At 42.5% G+C, this 18,724-nt stretch overlaps 1 protein-coding gene across 1 annotated transcript in view; it reads left to right on the top strand.

The window, feature by feature from the left end:
- Positions 1-12,150, top strand: part of SLC1A3 (solute carrier family 1 member 3) — an 80,587-nt gene extending 68,437 nt beyond the window's left edge. Inside the window, exons 5-10 of the mRNA XM_061393712.1 lie at positions 201-243; positions 3,246-3,538; positions 6,106-6,339; positions 6,940-7,134; positions 8,038-8,172; positions 9,821-12,150. Of these exons, the coding sequence (XP_061249696.1) occupies positions 201-243; positions 3,246-3,538; positions 6,106-6,339; positions 6,940-7,134; positions 8,038-8,172; positions 9,821-10,025 (1,105 nt within the window). The 3' untranslated portion in view covers positions 10,026-12,150. The remainder of the gene's footprint in view (positions 1-200; positions 244-3,245; positions 3,539-6,105; positions 6,340-6,939; positions 7,135-8,037; positions 8,173-9,820) is intronic.
- Positions 12,151-18,724: the final 6,574 nt, after the last annotated feature.

The raw sequence follows: 18,724 nt of genomic DNA, 5'->3' as shown, positions 1-18,724 counted from the left end.
TTAAACTGAAAAATATGAACTACATGGACCACACTTGGGGATGACCTGTGTCCCATTTCAAAACTATCTACCAAAATCTGTCTCTTTTTCCATCTGCCGCTTAGTTGGATGCAATCTTTACCTTACACACAATGAAAAGGTATTTAAGGAACTAATTTATTATTTGGAAAAGTTTCAAGTGATCATTATTTTCTTTGCAGGAATATGTTCCCTCCAAATCTGGTGGAAGCTTGCTTTAAACAGGTAAATACTCTACAGCCATGAATTCCCCTTTGAAATTCCTCTTTGGCAAACAGAGTGTGGCTGTCTTTTTAATTGAATTTACTTTTTTTTTCCTGTTTCCCTGCAATAAGAAACTTCCTTTGCCAACTAGATGGAAAGCACTAGAGTTTTCTGGGGAATTGGGAGGGGAGGGAGGGGTCTTCCCTTGTATTAAAGGCTTATTAGTTGCCAGACACTATATGTCTTGCATACAAATGGCTCATTAAGTCTCTGTTAATTGTTAAGAAGGCTAATCAGGAGACTTTCTCCCTTCCTCCATATCGCATACACAAAAGCTCACCAAGCACACAAACTCCAGTATAAGATATATTTACAACTTGCTTCAAAGATTAGGGAGATTATTCAAGTGTCTGGGTTTGATTTTAAAAGTCAGTGGGTTGTGTTTTTTAAAAGTCTGTTGAGGGCCTTTAAAGGACTCTAAAGGAGGAACCATGTCAGAAAGGATTGCCCCATCACGTATTGGATGTCTGCTCTGTGCCAAGCACTAATGTTGTATTTACTCCTCACATAAATATGATGGGTATCATTGTCTTCATTTCATCAATGAGGCAACTCATCTGTGATCATTCAGAGGGATCAAGTAACAGGCATACGATTTCACAAGTAGTAAATGCCAGACCCAGAATTCAAACCTGTTGTGCTGATTCCCAATTCTGTCATCTTTCTGCTTCTACATTCTGTTCCCCTTCCTGGAAAGCAGTATCCAGGCTGATGCGACACTTCCCAGGAGGCCGTAGTGAGCGTCAGTTCTTCTTAGCACCAAATCCAAGCAACCCTTGGCTCTCTGTGTTGAACACACAAATACATTTTTACTATTAGGGGATAAAATGAGTAAAGCTCATTCTAACCTCAATTGAATTAAAAAAAAACTTTGTTGCCCAAAATATTAAGAGGGAAACAATTAAATATTATAGTTGTTAAATAGTAGTTCCCAAACATTTCCCCAGATGGTGTCACTTTCCCTAACCCCTGTGCTTGGGATGTGGAAAATAAACAAAACCAAACCCTGACCCCATGGAAGGCCAAGTTTTCCACTCTTCACTTTTCTTCCCTTTTTAAAATCTGTATTGACCGTTTTTAATAGTCAATTTTGCACATACTGCAAAATTCAAACAGAATTCTTTCTTTAAAAAAAAAAAAGGCTGACAAGGCAAAATCTAACTCTTTTTATTCAAAACAACTGTAACCATAAATAATAATCCCCTTTCAATCCAGCCAGCCAACCCCAGCACCATGGGGCTGATTCTTCCAGTTAGTCAGCTGGCACTGGACGAATTCAAAAACATTGATTTCTAGCAGCACTGGGAAAAGTGCTGACTCACACGGATTTATTGTATTCAATATTTGGTTTTGGATAGCACTTACACAATTTTGAAGGAGAAGCAAATGTATCGTTCCAGATCTATTTGTCTTAGATCAGAATGCAAGTGAGGTTGCAATTTCTGTGTAGGCTGCAAACTGTGTCTTAGGGGAAAGAGTTGGAGGTGTAGGAAAGGCTAGTTGGGATTGAAAATTCACCCTAGACAGTCTAAAATTGGGGTGCACTAAAATGCATAAGCACCCCAATTGAACACAGATTTGACTGGAATAGGAGACAGAACGGGGCCAGTTTCTTTGTTAAAATTACCAGCAATGCCACTGATTGTTTAGGGCTACGTCTACAGTATTGACAGCTGGCCATGTCCTTGTTTGGAAATGATAGTTTCCCACTGCACAAAAAAAGTCTCCCATACTTTACCAGTACTCTTGGTAAAGTGATGGCCAAGCATTCCATGTACAGCTGTGCTTTCTTCCCCTAGACTCTAGATCGAGCCAGCATCCATAGATTATTACTTTCTCTGGTGCTTTAGTACCATCAATGTGAAGGCCAGAAATTCTGTTCTTATTAAAATCGTAGAGAGATGGGCTTGTTTCAAATGGCCACAGGAAGACACTCAGCATCTTCTGTCTGGGGCATCTATGCAGACATTTTGGTAGAAAGACCATCTCCCTTTTTTCTTTTAAGATTTATTTATTTGTTTATGGTTGCCCTGGATCTTCATTGCTGCTCACAAGCTTTCTCTAGTTGCAGCGAGCAGGAGCTACTTTCTGGTTGCAGCCCGCAGGCTCAGTAGTTGCGGCACACTGGCTTAGTTGCCCCACAGCATGTGAGATCCTCCTGGACCAGAGATTGAACCCATGTTCCCTGCATTGGCAGGTGGATTCCTAATCACTGGACAACCAGGGAAGCCTCAAGACCACTTCCTGAGTAAGAGGAGAAACTCCTCTGTAGACTTGAGAAGTGGGTTGTCATCCTCACCAATCAAACACTTCTGCTTAAGAACTGATACAATCAGGAATACCTGGAGGAATGTTGTTTGGGGATATTAAAATTTTTAATAGTCACCAAAATCGCCAACTAAGTCTAGTTCCAGAAGAGCTTTATTTGTGAGTATCATTAGCCAACATTAAAATCTGTGCTTTAAAATTTATCAGATGATCTCATATATTGTTTAATTTGATCATTACAACAACCCTGTGAGGTAGAGTCAGCCCAGTGACCCCTGTTTTGCAGCTATGGGATATGAGCAAAGGAGGTTAGGTGATTTGCCAGTGATCACATAACATGAACCCATAGAGGATACAGGAATTGTGAATATCTTTTAATTTTTAAAAAGCCTATTATAGTCATTTTATTAGGGTTTCAGAAACATGCATATGTTTACTCCAACATCTTCAACCTCTTTCCTGTTATGATTTGCTGTATATTTGTGTGTGTGTGTGTGTGTGTGTGTGTGTCTGTACTGAGGAAGTAGTAGAGGTTTGTCACAGATTAGATAGATGATAGATATAGATAGATACTTTCTATAACACAGTTCTCTGACTTGAGGGTAATGTATATCATTACAGAAAATGTGAGCAGAAAAGTACAAAGAAGAAAAGAAAAATCATCTTTCATCACTGTTGTGTCTTTTCTTTTTAAGTTTAAAACCAACTATGAGAAGAGGAGCTTTAAAGTGCCCATCCAGCCCAACGAAACACTCGTGGGCGCCGTGATAAACAATGTGTCAGAGGCCATGGAGACTCTGACGAGGATCACAGAAGAGTTAGTCCCAGTCCCAGGGTCTGTGAATGGGGTCAATGCCCTAGGACTAGTTGTCTTCTCCATGTGCTTCGGATTTGTGATTGGAAACATGAAGGAGCAGGGCCAGGCCCTGCGAGAGTTCTTTGATTCTCTCAACGAAGCCATCATGAGATTGGTAGCAGTGATCATGTGGTATGTATTTCCATTTGCTCTGTATGCTCTATAGAAGATGCTTATTGCCATCAACTTGTGTTCTGTTCTGAGGAAGATGCCACGAGGCAGGATGGCCAATTGCAGAGATTTTATCCGGGTAAGCATAAGAAAATCAGTGACTTTCTGGGCTGGTAGTAGCCTTGAACGTATCTGTGAACCTCTTTTCATAGTTTGCTTCCTTGGTTTTGAAAGATGTCAACTCCTTTATTCCAGTGCTGATGGCATCCCATTGCTCATTCCTCTTTTACAACTAATTAACTATTCATTCAATACATATTTTTTTATTATCTCCTGTATACCAAGCATTTAATGCCAGGCACTATGGATATAGCACTGAGGAAAACAGACAAGGATGTCCTAGATCTTACATTTTTTTAAATTCTTTTCCATTATAGTTTATTATAAGATATTACATATAGTTTCCTGAGCTATATACTACGACTTTGTTCGGATCTTATATTCTTAAACAAATCAACCATATGCTTGGAGTCAAAATGGAGAAAGTGCTATGGAGAAAAAATAAAATAAAAATATTTTATTTTATTTTTATATAATTTTATTTTATATAATATCATGTGGTGTGATTAAAAAAAAAATAACTGAGGAGGAGGCTTAAAATTTGCATTGGTTGGGACAGAAAGGCCTCTGAAGAGATGGATGACATTTTTTGCTGAGCTCTGCATGACCAGGAGAAGCTAGCTATACAAAGTGGTGAGAATCACATTCCCAGGAGAGGGAAAAGCAAAGGCCGAGGCCCCTGAACCATCAGAAAAACAGAGCTCTCCTCTCCTCCACTTCAGTCCTAAGAAGGAAGTGTAAATGGCCCTTCTGCAGCTAGTGTGAGGGACTCATGGGAAGTGTTATAGAAAGCCAAGCCACAATTTATAACAAAACTTCCTTCAAAGAAAGTTGAGAGCAGGAGACAAAGGAAAAGACTAAATCCACAGAGGAACATTGACCTTGGAAAAGTAAACTCTCCCCAGCAGGGAAGAACCCAGTGATTGGGTTAAACCTCCTGTGAGGGTTGCTTTCCTTTTATCCTTTATTTAAAATCCAGACTCCCTCTTGGCACCTGAGGCAGGAAGGCATCCATTCCTAAGAAAAGCACTCACCAACGTGATTAAAAATATCCTTGGTTTTTATTGCCACTGAAGCCCAGAGAATCCATTTTTCAGGAGTTTGTACAAGATGGATATGAAGTCGGAAACACAAAGATGATCAGAGTGCGGTCTCCACAGGCATCCCCCTTGCAATGCTGGGGCCCTCCTTGGGAACCTTGGCGGGGCTGAAAGTGGACATTTATCTTCATATTATTAAAATGCTCTACCTTTCACCTCTTTTATGAAAGAAGTCTATTCAAAGGCTGCTGAATGAACCTCACATGTAGCTTTTTCTAGCTGTACATTTCGCCTGCACATTCAACATTGAGTTATTACATTTCTGAAAACAGGTACTCTTATACTTTTCTGGCCTGTGTTTTTAAAGGGCCTTTAAAAGAACCATTGTATTTTTCAATACGAAAGAAGTCCTCCACAGTTCCCAACAGACCCTTCTCCTGAAGGGTGATCGACTTCTGTGTTTATGGTAATGGGAGTTGGGTTGTAGTTTACAGCATGCATCGGACAAAGAGAGTTGAAAGCCTGGCAGCACAGCCTTGATTCAATGTATACAATCCATTTCATGTCTCCGATGTTAATTCTTGCTCAGATGTAGAGCAAGATCTAGAAGAAGGATTGCAAATAGCGGTAGCAGCCTGTGGATAATAATTGCTTAACTAGAGCACTTATAACCTGATTGTGGAGGTACATACATGCATGTTATTAACTTTGATAGCTGTGAGTTTATTTTACGGTTGCCTTCTACTCATCGCAAATGGTGTTAGTTTTTCATTTGCACTGTAACATGTAATTTCCTCTTATAATACATTTATTAAGTTAAAAAAAATACCACGCATGTAATATTATAACAAGGTTGTAATATAGGAAAAACCAATAAAAGTGGTCCTTGATAAAGAGAGTTGACTGCAAATCTAGAACACTGAAATGGCATGGTATACATCTTGCTTTAGCTTGGGAATCAGTCTCTGATGTGGGAAATGCCGCCCCCTCTCCCCTGCCCAGAAGTCTGGAAATTGGTTCAGTAGATTCTGACTGTTCAGGGTATTTAGCAGGGGAACAGGAAGTGGTGGGGAGGGCTTGGAGAGTGGATGGCATCTGAGGACTCCCAAAGCGACTGAGGTATTTAGGGAAAAAAAGAGGTAAGTAACAAAACCTCTGAACCAACCGTTTTTCTTGGCTTTGGAGAAAAAAAACTGTGACCTAAAGAAATTCTGAGTTAGTGGAAAGCCTAAAGTACAATTTATATTTAAATTTATATTTTAAAAAAGGAAAGAAGGAAGTTCATAATTTCTGTAAGCCCTCATAGTATCCTGGGCAGAAAAGTTTGGAAATCAACTCTCATTGACTTTTTCTTATCACTTGGTAATTTCTGTGGAATAGTTTGTTGGAAATCAGGCTTCCAACTGTGCGTGTGTTGCTTCTACATAGGTACGCCCCTCTGGGCATACTCTTCCTGATTGCAGGGAAAATTGTTGAGATGGAAGACATGGGAGTGATCGGGGGACAGCTGGCCATGTACACAGTGACAGTCATCGTGGGCTTGCTCATCCATGCTGTCATTGTCCTACCCCTCCTCTACTTCCTGGTAACGCGGAAAAACCCCTGGGTTTTCATCGGAGGTTTGCTGCAAGCGCTCATCACAGCTCTGGGAACTTCCTCCAGGTATAGATATATCCATGGCTTATTCCTATCAGAAACTATATTTCAAAACTTACTTTGAACCAGAACCTTCAGATTGGAGTGGCAGGGTGCATTTTTTCCAGGTTTTAAATGTCTAGATGCATGAATTGGCTTTTTGACTCTGATGCTAATCAGACTGATTTGGGATTTAGGGAATGGCTGGATATACACACTTTTAGGAGAAAAATAGAAATCAACTATCCTTTCCTGCCCACTCTCACCTCCCTTGTCCAGTTGCCCTTTATCTGAGATGGCAGAGCGTCGGCACAGGCTCTTCTTGCGGGAGTTGGAGAGTAATCACAAGCGATGCCTCATGGAGGAACCTAGAAGCAGAAGAGCTGTCAAATGATGCAGTGAAGAGACCCACTGTTCTAATCCTGCTCCCCTATTTATAATAGTGCTGACTTAGTTCCCTTTAATTTAGAATATGGGAGAGGAAGGAACTCTCTGTCCAAAGTACTAAAACAGACAGGCACAACAGTAGGACCAGCTGCCTAAGGGTTGTTGCAAGAAGCAAATGAGGTACGCCCTGCTTCACATGTCAGGATGGTCAACTGACATGTCCTGTTTCACTGTGCTCAGCTCCGCCACCCTACCCATCACCTTCAAGTGCCTGGAAGAGAACAATGGCGTGGACAAACGCGTTACCAGATTCGTCCTCCCGGTGGGGGCCACCATCAACATGGATGGGACCGCCCTCTATGAGGCCTTGGCTGCCATTTTCATTGCTCAAGTTAACAACTTCGAACTGAACTTTGGACAGATTATTACAATCAGGTACCAGGAATATTCTACATGACATTTTCTTAAGAATGCCTTTAAATGATGAGCTAGTGATCAGGGCCACCCAGATGAGGGTAACACCCAGTTTGACACAATCACAAGCTCTGGTCCCTTACTCTATAGAACACTTGGTACTATACAAGGGGAACAAAGTAAGGGAACCATGAACAGTCTCTTCCACAGACTTATGACTTTATGAATACCACTTTATATCTACTCATAAAACATTTTCACATTGTCACATAAGCCTATCAAATAGATATTTAACAAACTGAGTTCCAGACGGGTTATATGCCTTACAAATGAAATTCACATCGCCTCTGTAAAAAATATTGATAGTGCTACAGAACTTTGTTCATAAATCATTTTGCTTTTGAATTCATAAATTTGATTTGTTTTTCTGCCCACGGTAGCCATACAAGTTCAGTATCCCTTACAATCCTCTGCTTGGATAGAGGAATTATTAGAAATAAATTGTTATTATAACTATACAGTATTTTAGACCTTACGAAATACTTTCAGGTACATGAGGAAGTATTCTATAACATCATAGGGGAAAGGCCAAAAGAACTTTTTGGCCAACCCAATATCTAGGTACAAAGTTCTTTATTTAGAAAAGGTTGTAATAGTAGGACCAATTCTTGAAGGGTTGTTGCAAGAAGCAAATGAGGTAAGCCATGCTTCACATGTCAGGAGGCACATAGTAGGCATTTGATAAGTATTAGTTAATATGCTTATTAACTCAATGGGTTTTTTTAACAATCTCATTTACGTTTTTCTAAAATGTGTCCTTAATTTGGCAAGTCATACAGCACCACTGTGCATGTTTTATAGGATCTGCTCTCTATTTGGGGAGATTTAAACAAAGGTTTTCTGTTTGGGGACTTCCTCTAACAGCATCACAGCCACGGCTGCCAGTATTGGGGCAGCTGGGATTCCTCAGGCAGGCCTGGTCACCATGGTCATCGTGCTGACATCTGTGGGCCTGCCCACCGACGACATCACACTCATCATCGCGGTGGACTGGTTCCTGTGAGTACACTCGGGCTGCATCATCCGACTTGCCATCGTGGGGGCCCCTCTGTCGTCTTAGGACACCAGGCAGCCTGGCACCCCTGCCAAAGGGCTCCAGGAAGAGGGGCAGCTTGGCCTGTAATTATCGTGCTCCCTGCCTGATCCCGACGGCTATCTGGAGCCTGAGTCCCAGACTCTATGCACACTCACCCCCTTATCAGCCCACAGGGCACATCTGGCTGTTACCCTTCTCACTCCATAAAGCCATTTGGGGATTGGGAAACCCACTGTCTGCAAAGTCAACATAAATCGGCGAAGTCAGTTCTGAATTGCACAACACGTCCCCATGGTGGCCGGGACAGAAATGTGGGCCTCCCAGGCTGGCTCAGACTTTCTCCTTGTGCTTCCCATTCCAATGGCGTAATACAGGGCAGATGTTCCCATCTGATCCCCGCAGGGAGTGGGGCGTCCCCAAAGACAGTGGAAAGAGAGCTGGCGTCATTAAGTAGAATTGATTTTTGGCTCTGGGGAAAATTCCAAGAACAATACCCTAGACCCTAACCTCTAGGGCTCATCCCTCTGCCCTTTTCCCCTCACCCTTTCGACTGACACGTTCCACTCCTCTTCTTTCCCTTCCACTTACAGAATTTCTCCCCAGGATGCCCAGGTTGAAAGCCTAGAAGGACGCAGTAGGTGATAGAGTCTACATAGACGCTGTGAGCTAGATCCAATGACCGCAGAAGCTCAGTGTGCTCAAGGCATTATCAGGTGGGGGAGGGGGGTAATTAACTGAAGCGAGAGATCCACAGTCACTCGGATCTGGGCTTGTGTCCTGCCCCATGTGATACTGGGAGGGTACCCGGCCACCCTAGTTTCCTCCTCTGTAAAACGAAGACAGGAATGTCTTCAGTGGTGCTACGAGGACTAAATGCAGTGGTACGTAGGAAGCATTTGGCCCACTATCTGCCCCACAGTCCTACTCGATTCATGTGAAGACTTTTATAGCGTAAATTGGTGGTTCTCAAAGGTTTTAGTCTCATAACCCCTTTACATTTAAAAAATTGAGGACTCCCCAAACTTTTTTATCTGTATGGGTCATATCTATCAATGTTCATCATGTTAGAAAAGCTTGGGCATTTTTAAAATGTTAAATACATTTAAAGATTACAATACTAAATTCATTACATGTTAACATATATAACGTTTTTCTGAAAAAAAAATACCATCTTCCAAACCAAAAATTTAGGGAAAAGAATGACACCATTTTACATCTTTGAAAATCTCCTTAAAATCTAGTTTAATACAAGACTAACTGCTTCTGCCTTCAATCTCTTTTGTTATCTTTTGTGTTATTTTGTAATATTCTAGAAACTCCACTAGATAGACATTCATGAGAAAGTGAGATGGAAAGGGGCAAATAATATCTTGGCATTATTATGAAAATTGTTTTTACCTTAGGGACCCCCAGGGGTCTCTAAAGTCCAATTTGAGACCTTCTGGTAAAAGGAAGGAAAGAGAACCAAAGATTAATTTTAAATAGAAGGAAACAGGGAAGCAGAACTTAAGAGATGCCCCCAATGACTTAGCTGGCTAGTTCAGAACATGAGCTGAAAGCTCCTGATGTTTACTGGGGCCTCGCTTTTCACTCCTCCGCGCTCTTCCCCAGGGACCGCCTTCGCACCACCACCAACGTGTTGGGAGACTCTCTAGGAGCCGGCATTGTTGAATACTTGTCACGACATGAACTGAAGAACCGGGATGTCGAAATGGGTAACTCAGTGATTGAAGAGAATGAAATGAAGAAACCATATCAGCTGATTTCCCAGGAAAGCGAAATTGAAAAATCCATGGACAGTGAGACCAAGATGTAGACTAACACAAAGAAATGCTTCCTTGAGCTCCAGGTGTTTGAAAACCAGTATACAATATTTCCATCTCATTACAACTCATTCTCACCAGTAAGCCCCTTACCTCCCTTCTCCTCCCTGCCCTGACAGGATTGGGAAGTATTCATCCAAAATCAAGGGAGGATTTTGCAGTGGCCAAAATGTATAGTTTTCATCCCAGCCTTGAAATTTTTAAGTCATTTCGTGTTAGTCTTATCTAATAAGGTACTGAGATCAAAAATAGTCCTGATCAGATCTTACAAGTTTCTGTGGCACACAATCCTGTAAATGTGATAGATCTTATAATTTAAAGACTCAAAACAAATACTCAGCTAAAATCATGGTGTTAAATCAACTTTCAGAATGGAAAAATCCTTCAGAATACAATTCAGTTTTAGGATCAAAACAAAACAAATTGATCAGCAATGGGTTATTAGTTGGATATTAAGAGGGCCCCCCCCCGCCTTTCTCCTATGATTTGTGTCCTTATTTTATTAGTAGCAGGACAATATTAATACACAGCACAGCTGTAAGGAGGCATGTGAAGAGAAATTTCCGTGTGCCATGGGGAAGTTATGAAGTCTTATCTCTAGGCCTCAGTGTTCCCATCTATAAAATGAGCAAGTTCCTTAGATGCCTTTATGATTGATTCCAGTCCAAACATCAGGTGGCACCATGAAAGAACATCAGATTCCTCAAATTCCCCTCAGAGTGTTCTGTAGCAAGGATCATTCCATGGAGCATGGGACTTTCAAAGCAGACATTCATTGCAAATGAACGTTTCTAAATAGTGGGGGGGATGGCTGTGTGGTTTACCAGGTCCTGAGTCCAAAATGTCAGTTACACGTCACCAGACTGGAGGCATTCCAGGAGTGGAGTTGTTCATGAAACTCTGCTTAGTTCTTCCCAAGAGGGGATGTATTCCTTTCTTTCTTCCCAAACTTAAGGGATTCTTCTGGGAAGGATGTCTCCCACCACTCCTCAACTGACCATAGACTTTTAGAAAATAAAAGGTAAGACTATCAGTTGGCAAGGGTGCTTACCCATCTTACTTTGGAACACTAAAGAGCCAGCCAGGAAAGAATGGAGCATGGTTGATATTATAAACAGAGGATTTTAAAACACCAAGATTATAAGTCATCTTTAAGGAAAAGGTGTTTTGTTTTTTTTTAAACCTGAAACACGTTTTCTCTTCAGTTCAAAAATCATTCCCTAAGGAAGTCTGCAGATTAAAATATAAGGTCACTTCTTATATTATTTTAAACAAGTCAAATGAATGAGCTCTGTCTCTACTAGAGGTCCCAGAGTCAGGTGGGTGGTCTCTTATTTGAAAAGGTTTTTGATTCTCATCAAAAGTTCTCAGAATGAGTAAAACAAGATATTTCTTTGTGTTGGAACACCACTCACAAAATCATTCAAAATCTTAAGCTGGAGTGGTGTTTGATTTGATTGTGTTTTTGTCCATGAGAGAAATAGTAGAAGATGAATCGGTATGAAGCCATGTCAGCGTGGTTCCAAGAAGAAAAAAAAAAAAAAAAGACATTGGGGCATTAGTTTCAGGCAAGGCAGCTACCAGGTTTAGAGGAGATTAATTTTTTTTTTTTTTACCCTGTAAGGAATATGCAGTTAAAGATGTGAAGTGGGAGCTGTCAGACAATACCAACTGTGTTTGAGTTTCTGACTGAAAATGGTGAAGAATGGACTTAATTATGCTAACAGATTGAAAATATAGACATACATCCTCTGATACACAATTAGAGATATTTTTATATAGATCGCAAGCATTACGTGTGTACAAAAGTTAACGTTAGGCTGTGGTGGAATAACCATTTAATGTCAAGGCTGTATTTGGGAAATACACTACAAAACTTAATGTATTATCCATGGCTGTCATGACACCAGTAGAGCAAAAATTAACCATGTCAAATTAACTCTGTTACACAGTGTGATCTTTTTTAATACTAACCATCTCTTAGGGAAAGCAGATCCTCTGAGATGACCCTCTCGCCAGCCCATCACAGGCTCTGCATATCACTTGTACCCAGTGTGGACTGAGAAGCGTTACCTTGTAGATGTATTTTCAATAAAGAAAAAAATTAGTTTTACATGATATCTTTGCATGTGGTTATTATTCTTCTCCCTGAAGGAAAATAAAGTTTTCATTCAAGGAAGTATTTCAGTGAGGTCAGGATAATGCTGGGAAGGATGCCTTGCAGATTTTTGGTTTGTTTGGTTTTTTTCTTTTTTTAGATTTTACTAGGTAAAATCTTGGAAGGCCCAGCTAGGGAACCCAAACACAAGAAAATCAGAAAGGACATACTCTCCCTGCCCAGCTCCTAAAACTGAAGCTGGAAACAGGAGGAGGTGAGGGAAGCATTTTGCTTTAACAGCCTGCATTTACTTGTTCATTTCAGATTCAGATTTCTGCAATAGAGTGAATCATTTCCATGTTGGGATTAATTAGAAGAGTGTAATGCCACCAGTGGTTCTTCCAAAAAAAAAGTAATTTCCTGTCTGACCTTCAAATTAGGTAGATTTATCTATGTGATGACTGCTGCCATTTGTGAAAAGAGCTGAATAAGATCTCAAGGGATATTTCAGAAACAGCCAATGTGCCAGTGAACCGTTCTATTCATAAAGTATGAATTATGAGTAACTGCTTTTTTTTTTTTTTTCTGTCATGCTTTTTAATAAAGAAGTGAAAGGCAGTACCATGGAATGCCCGGATTAAAGTTGTGTCTGGAGACCTTTTAATCTAACCCTCTACCAGCAGGTGGCAGCCACCTAGAGGAGGGTCTCTTAAGTATGGTCCACAAAACCCCTAGATCAGGGGTCCACAACCTCTGGGCCACAGTAATGGTATCTCCTGTCAGATCAGCAGTGGCATTAGATTAGAAATAAAGTGCACAGTAAGTGTAATGCACTTAAATCATCCCAAACCATCCCCACCACCACCACCCTATCCGTGGAAAAGTTGTCTTCCATGAACCCTATCCCTGGTGCCTGAGAGGTTAGGGACCACTGTTCTAGATCATCCATGTGAAGACTTCAGTGAGCTCATACAGCCCTTGAAATTGTAGGGAAAGTTCTGGGCATTTGCCTTTCTGCATGGGAGCAATCTTTAATTTCCATCAGTTTCTCTAAAGGATCTTTTGACCAAAACATTTACAAATCACTGTTTGACCAGTCTTTTTACAAGGCATCTATGATATTTGAATGGTTGGCTGGGGAAATGCCCACAACCTGAGGGAATCAAACCAGCTCTGGCCACCCTAAGGGAATCTGCATCTATGGGACTCTCTGGATACAGAAGCAATCAGGAAAGTGCCACAAAAAATCCCCCCCTAGGAAGTGCTTCTTCCTGCAGTCACCAGTTTCCTTCCCGTCCCAGTTGAAGCTGGATTTTGCCTCCGCCCCAACCTCCACAGCCACGCCTGAAGCTGGTCATCAGCCTGTGGAAGATCTGGAGATGCCATTAGGGTTGAGGGACATGGCAGCCCCGTCGGTGTGTGACTAAGGTGGTGATGGGGAAGCCGGCATAGATCCCTCTGTGTGGTGGTCATAGATCTGTTCACAAACGGAACTTTGGAAAATTTTCAGATTCACAACTTTTTTTTTTTTTTAATGTTTCTGATGAGTAAACACACTCCTAACAATTTTTCTTACAATCCAGCACTGTGAGAAGTTGAGAGTCTATTCGTGCTTCCCGTATTTATCCCTTCAGCACCACTGCCCCTCTCCAAGCAGGATTTTTCTCTCCTAGGCTGAAAAATCTCTTTCCCAGTAAAATCCCTTCTCTTTCTTTTTTTTTTTTTTGGTAAGTCTTTATTCATATACACAGTGTTGAAAATAAAGATTTTACTGCTGTTAATTGTGTGGGTCTGAAGGAAGGGCTCATTTCGCTCTGGAAGGGGCAAAGGGGGACGTGGAGGGGGCACCCGCGCTCCTTCCGGGTGGCCCGCGGGGCACTTGACCTGAGGCTGCTGTCAGTCATCCGGCCTCCGCGGCGGCGCGCTGCCCCTTCTCCCACCCGGGTGGTCCCAGAACTGGGGCAACAATGACCAGCTCTGTGTGGCCTGTACTGGGGGCCAGAGCCGTTGGTAGGCGTCATGCCGAAAGCAGACTCCGAATGAATAAACGGTCAGAAAAAGCCGAGAAGCAAGAGCCGAGAAAGCTAAGTTCGAGGAAGGCCGAGTTCTAAGAGAGAAAGCGGGAAATTGGAAAACTCGGGGATAAATGAAGCAGGGCCTGGGGGAGCGATACCCATAATAGCCACCGGGGGGAGCCCGGAGCTCTTCGCAGGAAGGAACTGCACTTCCTCTTGGAGAACTCGCTTGAATTAGCTCAATATGAAATTCCAAGGTCTGCAATGCAGAGGGAAGATCAATATGTGAAAGCCATCAAGGGGTTTAAAACTCTACCCCGCCCCATTTCCCTTCTCCCTCTGGTCATCCTACTTCTCCAGTCCTCTCTCCCAGGAGCCTCCTCCTTTCTGGATATTCTGTTTAGTCTCCCCGGTGGACCTGCCTGTCTCTCCTCCCACTTCCTTTTTTATACCACCTTGTTCTAGATTATTATCTTCACATCCTATCACTTATGTTTTCTAAGCACAAAACAGGTACACAGAAAGTGGCATGGGAACATTCTTTTTCAGCTCATCTTTATGCCTGCAAAACTTCCCTCTTTATTCCTGCAAAACCAGTGTCTCAACCTTCAATTTGGAAACAGTCTCATTTTATTGAACATACACATTCAAGTAGGATTGTCAGATAAAATACAAGACAGCAGATAAATCTGAATACTAACAAATAATGTTTTAGTTTGAGTATTAAATAGCAAATAATGTTTTAGTGTAAGTGTGTCCCAAAATATCATAAGGGCAACCTGTATTTTTTGGTTAACTTGGCTATCCTACATACAAGTGAAATGAAGAATTCAAGACTATGCTTGCTTCAGTGAAATGAATATTATAGGTGACAGAGTTCATGTGATTGTTAAAATAATTATCCTAATTTTTAATTTCTCTTTGTAGACAAAAACATGTGTAAAAGGCAGCCCAAATCTGGGACATTTCTTCCTATTTATTTACTTTGGGGACTTCATCACTTATTATGTGCTTGTAAATCACTGCATGGTCTTAAATAAATTAAATAGTGTTTCAGTTATCCATGCTTGAAATATTTTAGGCTCACATCTGTTTTTCTTCTCTTTTCATTTTCCCCCCTTTCCTTCTCTTACCCCTTCCTCCTGTCCTCCCCTGCCCCTACCCAACTCCAAACATAAGATATTTTCTGTAATCTGTTACAGAGCTGAGCAATTTGGCACTCACATATTGTTTTCCAACGTGAACATATTTTTTTCATTTGGGGTACTGTTTTTTAAAAACGCACCCATATTCTTTTCATATTGCACTATCCAAAGACCGTCATTTTCCAGCTATTGTAAAGTTGGAAAGGAGGCATTTTTCAAAGTCTTCTGAGGAAACTGTAGCCTCTGTGGTTGGGCGTCATTCCCACAAAAGCCCCTTCTTTCAGCCGAAGCTGAAGGATATTAAAAAGCAGGGCCCAACTGGTGCTGCAGAAGGAGCACAAAATATGCCCCTTAAAAATTGTAAAGTCTTTCCCAATAATCACATACACACAGCCAGCTGACAGTGGGTCTTGCAAAAGATGGTGTCAGATGACAACTTTTGGGTTTCCCTTCCGAATCTGTAGGTTCAGGAGATCAAGAAAAAAAGGCTGAAGGCAGCCAGCCAGGAGCTTGCAGACATAGCAGGAAAAAATAAAGAAGACCATCCAAGAGTCATCTCAGCCCCCAAAGGAACTAACGATCCATCTGGGGAGAACTTAGCACTCAAAGTTCTGTCAACAACACAAGTCTGAAAACTGTCACCAAATTCCATGGCCTTGGCACTACAGGGCTTCAATAAAGAATTATTCCATGTAAGCTGATGATGAGCCATTAGCTGAAGAAGTAGAACATCTACATATGTGTTAGGAAACTAACACAGCTAGGCTAAAAGTATCAATACCTTCATGCTTTCTCAAACTTAAAGGCCTTTGGCTGGCTTCAGAGTGATGGTTGAATCCAAACCTGTATATGACCTTGCTGGCTGAATCCACACTATTAACCCTAAGTTCTAGGGCAGTTTCTTCAAGATCGCTGAACTATCTTGCTTAACCCTGGAACTTAATCTATTGGCTTCATGGTGATAGTAGTTACCTGGACAAGGAAATGTGAGTTCAAGTCCCTGGCTTGCTTTTTTTTTTTTTTTGGCTGTGCTGGGTCTTAGTTGAGGTATGCAGGATCTTTAGTTGTGGTACGCAAATTCTTATTTATGGCATATGGAATCTTGTTCCCTGACCAGGGATCAAACCTGGGCCACTCTTGCATTGGGAACTTGGAGCCTTAGCCATTGGACCATCAGGAAAATCCCTGACCTGTTTTTAGCCAACTGTGGTACCTTGACCTAAACCTTCAGGCTCCCCTGTAAGTCCTTATCTGTACACGTCGAGGTTAAATGAAACCCAGATTCTCCACACCAATTTTCCTCTCAGGTTTCTGTATACCAGAGGAGGTTTAATGGGGCTCTCTGGTCAGCCACACTTGGCTTCAGCTCTCCTTATCAACAGGTATAATAAGACCTCCGCGACATGTAGTGGGACTTTCCAGGTGGCTCAGATGGTAAAGCGTCTGCCTACAATGCGGGAGACCTGGGTTCAACCCCTGCGTTGGGAAGATCTCCTGGAGAAGGAGATGGCAACCCACTTCAGTATTCTTGCCTGAAAAATCCCATGGACGGAGGAGCCTAGTAGGCTACAGTCCATGGGGTTGCAAAGAGTCGGACACGACTGAGCGACTTCACTTTCAACATGTAATGAGAATTAAATAAATGAAAATTATAAAATTCTCAGCACAGCTCAAGGCACTTAGGAAGATTCTTAAGGTGTCTAGAATAAAACCGGCTTAGTGGAAAAAGAAGAGGCGCACAGATGATGCTGGAGGAGGGGAAGGTGGCTCCTGACTCCATCTGGGCCCACAGAGCAGGAAGGAACTCCCGGAGGATGCCACAGACCAACCTCCTCTGGAAGGGAGGTTTTCGGAGGCCCATCACCCCTAGAAACAAGCATCCTGAGAAACTGCCAGGCCGGAGGGGCCCAGGCCTCTGCGTGCACCCAGGGTACAGGCAACCCCTGCCAGTCTCCTCCGAGGCCTTTGTCAGGCCCGGCTCTCCCAGCAGCCCTGCGCTGCATGGCGGTTTTGTCAAGGGCACAATTCGACACTCTGAGGGGACCACCCAGCTTCCTCCCGGGTCTCCCAGAGAACAAAACCGCCTCTCTGTGTGCCAGCGACCTCCCCCTCTGCCAGGCCCCTTCCAGCTGCCCTGCTCCCTGCCAAGGGGAAACGGAGAGGCAGTCAGGCCCACACTCTGTGGGAACCCAAGGGCGGGTGCGCTAATGAGCTGTCCCCAGCTCCAGGCCAGACTCTCGGTACCTGGCATACTGCTGCCACCCTGTGGCAGAGGTCTTTCTCTAGGCTCTCCGGAGGGGCCCTCCAGACCAGACGAGGCAGAAACACCGGGCACTTGCTGTAAACTCATGACTGAGACTGGAGCAAAGGCTAGAGAGACAGAAAATAGTTCAGGAGTCTGAAAGAAAAGGGAACCCGAAGTAGTGTATGTCTATGACAGGGATTCTCAAACTGTGGTCCCTGGACCAGCACTACCAGAATCGCCTGGGAACTAACTAGAAATGCAGATTCTCAGATTCCACCCTGGATCTACAGAATCAGAAAAGCCCAGCAGGCTGTTTTTACAAGTCCTCCAGGTGATTCTGAAGCACGTCGGAGTTTGAGAACTACTGGTCTAGAATCTTAAAGAGAAATGGACTTTGGAATTGACAGACCAGGGTCCTAATCCCGGCCTTGCCTGTTAACTGTGTGACTCTGGGCCGGTTAATTCACTTCACCATACCTCAATTGGCTCATCCCTATCAGGGTCATAATCATTCCTATTTTCTAGGATCTTGTTGAAGATTCTATCGGAAACACAGGTAAAAGACCAGCACATGCACCTGCCTGATCAGTGGGGCATGTTTGAGGTGTTATCATAATGGAGTCATAAACTTGTTTACAGTCTCACAAGGATAAACAGAGAAGATTCTGCCCTTCATCTGTTTACAGATATTGATAGAGTGCCTGCCATGTGCAGGCACAGTCATGGCAATTTAGGAATAGCAATGCACAATTCTAAGAAATGTGGAAATGCATTCGAATAAATGTGGACTTATAAGGATGCCTTGGACTGAATACTAGTCCCTCCAATAGGTTAAAGCCCTAACCTCCAATGTGATTGCATTTGGAGATGGGGCTTTTAGAAGGTAATAGGGTTAAATGAAGCCACAAGTATAGGGGTCTAATTTGACAGGATTTGTGATCTTCTCTCTCTCTCTCTCTCTACACACACATACATACACATATGCCAAGGAAAGGTCATGTGAGCACACAGCAAGAAGGCTGCTATCTTCAATCTTGAAGGAGAGGCCTCGCCAGAACCTGACCATGCTGACACTCTAACCTTGGATTCCCAGCCTCCAGGCTATGAAAAAAATGAAATCTCTGTTGTTTAAGCCACTCAGTCTGTGATGTTTTGTTAAGACTTAGGCTCAAACTGTAATCATTCTGAG

This window comes from Bos javanicus, chromosome 20 (genome assembly GCF_032452875.1).
Source record: "Bos javanicus breed banteng chromosome 20, ARS-OSU_banteng_1.0, whole genome shotgun sequence".
Taxonomy (NCBI): Eukaryota; Metazoa; Chordata; class Mammalia; order Artiodactyla; family Bovidae; genus Bos; species Bos javanicus.
This window is presented reverse-complemented; position numbering and strand designations above follow the sequence as displayed.